Here is a 4808-nt window from a genome sequence, read left to right as displayed (position 1 = left end):
CCGTGGCCTAGCGCGGTGCCGGGCGCCGGGAGGGTCGGCGCCGAGAGCGACACCGTGGCGCCCGCCGTGAGCGAGGCCGTGACGCCCGGCGCGGAAGCGGCGGCGGTGGAGTTGGCGGCAGCGGCGGTGGTGGAGTTGATGGGCAGCGGCGGTGGTGGCGACGGCGGCGGAATTGGAGGTGGCGAAGACATGGTCGAAACCCGGGTACCTGATACCAAATTGGTAGGACTAGTGTTCCTACCAGCGCGGCTACGCAGGTTATAGGGATGAGGTGGAGGTGGACGAGGGCTGGAGCGGGCGCGCCGGCGAGTGGGCGCCGTCGCGGCTAGGGTTAGGGGCGGCGGCGGTTGGCTGTTGTCGGCTAGGGTTCCGGCTCCTCAGGGAGCCGGGCAACAGAAGATTATAATATCTTTATTGCTTGATCTCAAACGATGTCTTACAACTAGTATTTATAACTTTAGCCTAAGATAACTTGCCTAAAATAACTTGCCTAAGATAACTTGTGGGTCAAGCCCCTAATACTAATGCACGGTGGGACTCTTCCTGGTATAGACCAAACCGGTCATAACACAGGCAATATTCATATCTAATCTTGGCACATAAAAAGGTACAATATTTGCTAGTTAAACATCCATTTTACTTACTCACCTACATTTCCGAGAAGCAGCAACGGATAGTTAAACATGCATTTTTGAACTCACCTGCATTTCCTAGAAGCCGCGATGGCTAACCCAATAACACCGGCACCAGAGTACAAATCAACAACTGTTGAGCCCCGTGGTACATATTTGATCAACTTATGCAGTAACGAGTTAAAAGACTGCAAAGGAAACACAACACTGTGTAAGAAAAGGCTGGTATGTAAAAGTTACCATAAGTTAAGATACACAATCGAACCATGTGCAGCTAGAATATATGGTGTATGGAATAACTCTATGGTTAATCAACAGCACCTAATAAATAGAACTGCCTTTTTTTACTTTGTTGTGAACCTTGGTTCACATCAAGACAAACACAGTGCTGAATATGGTTGATGGTATGTCTTGAAGGGAATTAGGGTATTGGAAGGGGAAACAGACTATATACTAAGGCGATGGACTTCATATAGGATAGAAATATATTTTTTTTCTTGCTTCCTCTCATACATTTAAATGAATAGAGTTTGTATCCGTTTAGGAGTCCAGATATGCTAGAGTTTGTACCCATTAGGAGTCCAGCTATGCTAGAGTATGTATCCAGTTAGGAGTTCTCCTCTTGGGAGTCAAGTTATTTTAGTTAGGGATACGTGCCCAGCTGTCACTCGCTGGAATACTGCTCAGTGAACAGTAGCCGGCCTAGAAGGTCTATATAAGGGATGTATCCCGATTGTAAGGAGGCAAGCAAAAGCAATCAATTTATTCTCTCTTGGCAACCATGAGTCTACCCAAACCTTGCAGCCGCGCTGTATGGCCATCTTCATTATAACAGTAGTTATCCTGTTTTGGATCAAGGTTCACAACATTTTGGTACAAATTTTGATCCTCATATAATCACACATACCAGAGTATTAGCCTGCCCAAAGCTATAAGGGTCAAGACAAATATCAACTCCCCCAAAACGCTCCCACAGATCTGCCTCCCCGCCGATATGTCTCCATTTATGCCCAAAAATTATCTGCAGATGCAACAACATTATTATAGGAAAATGCCGCATAGATGTAGTTGGTCGACCAACAGGTAAATATAAGGGAGCTAATTTGTAATCAAAACATATATACATCAATGTCTTACAACTTGTAAGCAATCTGTTTAAACTTAAGATAGCCTTGATATTTTTTTCCTATAGGATTTCCTCATGCTGTACACCTGGTCCTTGCAGCTTGTAAAAATGTTGATGGCTTATCAGAGGAGAGTATTTAATACAAATTTGATTAATATATGCATAAGCTTCTTATAACTGGGGCACTTGTGACCCGAACAGCTTGACCTAGAAAGTTTTTTACCACTATTGTGCACAATCTTTTCTTTGATACATATTAGTTGACAGTTTAAGAAAAAAAATGAATCAACTAATATTTGGATTTGTAGAGATGGGAATTGGGTACAATGGAACCATACGAATTATGCACTCCATATTCCACCTTCAATCTTATCATCAGTATTCATCACTTTGCAAAAGTTCTAAGACTAGACTGTAGTACCATTATCCTAACTTCGCATAAAACTTAACCTATTTCACTATCCATATGAAAATGGCAAAAGCGGCACGTGCCTTAACTGTACAACAAAAGTAAATCAAGTACTCCCTCTGTTCACAAATATAAGTTGTTTTAGATATTTCAATATGGGCTACATACGGTCAAAATGAGTGAACAAACACACTAAAATGCGTCTATATACATCCGAATCAGAAAAAAGCTATAACATATTATACTCCCTCCGTCCCAAAATAAGTGTCCCTGATTTAGTTTACTAAATCAGCGACACTTATTTTGGGACGGAGGGAGTATTTGTGAATGGAGGGAGTATATTACATCCACCAAATTCACACACATATCTTACATTGCTGGTTGATGTCTGGAAATTGGCCCATATAGAGTGAATCACATGCAAATTACTTCTTGGTCCACCATTTGTCCATAAGAACTGTCATGAGTACAATCACCGAGATTGAGGAAAAAAGGTACACAAAAGCAAAGTAGATGACTTGGCAGAATACTTAAAGGAAATAGGAAAGCTGACAAGCAGCTATATGTGTTGAACCTCAGTTGGAAAACTTACTTCTTGCAACAAACTCAACTTCTCTGAATTTTTGGAGTGCTCGTCTCTTGAATTCCAAACCAATGAAACTTGAACTCTCGCTGGGTAGAAAATAACATGTTTCGATTATTTTGGGCTTGGAGAATCGACAGTACAGCTTAGAACAGACTGAGAATAAAGCTAACCTTGCTCGTATCTTTGCGCAACTGGAATAGACGTGTTATATGTCGTCACGGTCATCTAGGGATATGATAAAGAAATCAAATGCATCAGGATTATTGGCATAATGACATGCTTGATGAGGTCATTCATTGTCGGGATTTACAGCAAGGAGACTGAAGATCACAAATTTCAACTTTCCCATTCACAAAGAGAATCTATAAGGTGTATGTTCTTGGTGCAGAAGAAAACTGAATACTTTCTTCGTGTCGTTATACATACACTATGTACATGCTATTAAGCAAAGTAATAATTACCTGCACGTATCTTAGTTCACCAGTACCAGCATCTTCATCAAAAGGCTGCACACCGAGCTCAGATATACCTGCAAGACCAGAGTTCTAACATATTATGCCTCACTTCGTGATTTGAAGAAACTATGTTTTTCCTAATGCGTATGAAGCACACAACAGACAGGAAACACACCTTGCTTCAGAAGCTTAATAGCATAGTTAATGCTTGGGTGATGGGCTGAAAATTGTGAAAATAAAACGATGAGTAATAGCTTGAAAATAAAAATAACATGCAACAGAACGAAGTTCAAGTGGATAGCCGGATACTTTTTAACTCTTACAGTTAAATAGAATTTCATAGCTAACCTCTGCAATCGGGAATATCTTGAACAGTATGTGTCCCTTCCTGATACAGGCCAATCAGTGGTTTCTCTGGTGTTCCACGTACCGCCAGCTTCGCCCGGCACCGCCATTCTGACTAAAAACAAGGTTCCCACATTCAGACTTAGCGACAAAGCAAATCCAGTAACTAATCACATTTACTGGGAAGTGGGAAATTCTCAACCTAAATTTATTCTCGGTTAATGGATCAGCTGACCAGAAGCTATTTGCAAACTAATTTAGTTGAAACAAATAGACATATCATCCCACACATTTCGTGCTAGAGATTTGTGGGAGCTACACGTACCAGCCTGCCCCTGCTGAAGGTGAAGTCTTCGATTCCGTGGCCACTGAAGAAATCCGCCACCTCCTGCAGCACCGGCGGCTTGTCCAAGTCAAACTCGTGCGAGCATCCGGAGCACCTACGAACCACGCAGAAGAAGAGTCAGCACTCAGCACACACGCACGCACGTACCGAAGTGAGCGCTGGCGCGTCGGGGAACAGAGCGAGAGCGAGGGAGTATCGTACGAGCCGAAGTGGGTGCAGTTGAGGCAGGTGGAGGCGGGGTCCATGGTGGAGACAATGGCGGGCGGCGGGGGCAGGGAGGCGGCCGGTTTTGGCGCGACGACCGGCTTGAGCCGCGGAGGTGGCGGCGGGGCGCGGCGAGGGGGAGGGGGAGGAGGAGGAGGGCGGACGCGAGGCGGGGGTCGCGGCTGGGTCGTGGTGGTGAGTCGGGGTGCCGGGACGGTCGGGGACGGCCAGGGGAGCAGCCCCGCCGGGGGAGGCATCGCCGGCGGTTGGGGAGGCGGGAAGAGGGGAGTGGAGGGATAAGAGGAGGCGGGCGATGCGCTTGGATATGGGACTAGATTTTGGTTTCAGTAGTGTCATTTGTCGAAGGCAAGTTTTTTTTCTTTCAAAAAAAAAGAGCCGTTTTACTCTTTTTTTTATTCCCTTCGTTCCAGTGAATAGCGCCCATGCACTGCACGAACATAAAGTTATCAACACAGCACCTGCTGTTAGGCTGTGTTTTTGCGAGGCAAGTCTAGGGACAATGATGGAGCAACAAGAGTTTGATCCGCTTTCAAGATGAAACGATGAGTGCTTGGTGCCTGAGACAAGACCAAGATCCGAGACACCGGAGGTCCACGCAGGCAAAGTGCCTCATTGCCATGTGGATGATTTGGAAGCATCGCAAAGACATTATCTTTAATGGGGCTCGAAAAAAGTCGAGATCCC

At 44.9% G+C, this 4808-nt stretch overlaps 1 protein-coding gene across 4 annotated transcripts in view; it reads right to left on the bottom strand.

Annotated features, from left to right (window-relative positions):
- LOC119278163 (uncharacterized RNA methyltransferase pc1998-like) overlaps positions 1–4411 on the bottom strand; it is a 12645-nt gene extending 8234 nt beyond the window's left edge. For all 4 annotated transcript variants that reach the window (XR_005137636.1, XR_005137637.1, XR_005137635.1 and 1 more), the window contains exons 1-10: positions 4101–4411; positions 3879–3993; positions 3557–3668; positions 3384–3428; positions 3215–3282; positions 2924–2978; positions 2760–2839; positions 2541–2624; positions 1540–1653; positions 702–820 (exon numbers count right to left, since the gene is read on the bottom strand). Coding sequence is in view for 1 of the 4 variants with exons in the window: in XM_037559514.1 (XP_037415411.1) it covers positions 702–820; positions 1540–1653; positions 2541–2624; positions 2760–2839; positions 2924–2978; positions 3215–3282; positions 3384–3428; positions 3557–3668; positions 3879–3993; positions 4101–4360 (1052 nt within the window). In the remaining 3 variants the exon portion in view is untranslated. The remainder of the gene's footprint in view (positions 1–701; positions 821–1539; positions 1654–2540; positions 2625–2759; positions 2840–2923; positions 2979–3214; positions 3283–3383; positions 3429–3556; positions 3669–3878; positions 3994–4100) is intronic.
- Between the last annotated feature and the right edge of the window lie 397 nt (positions 4412–4808).

The sequence above is a fragment of the Triticum dicoccoides genome, chromosome 3B, assembly GCF_002162155.2.
Source record: "Triticum dicoccoides isolate Atlit2015 ecotype Zavitan chromosome 3B, WEW_v2.0, whole genome shotgun sequence".
NCBI lineage: Eukaryota > Viridiplantae > Streptophyta > Magnoliopsida > Poales > Poaceae > Triticum > Triticum dicoccoides.
The sequence above is the reverse complement of the archived record's forward strand: the minus strand, read 5'-3'. Positions and strand labels throughout refer to the sequence as shown.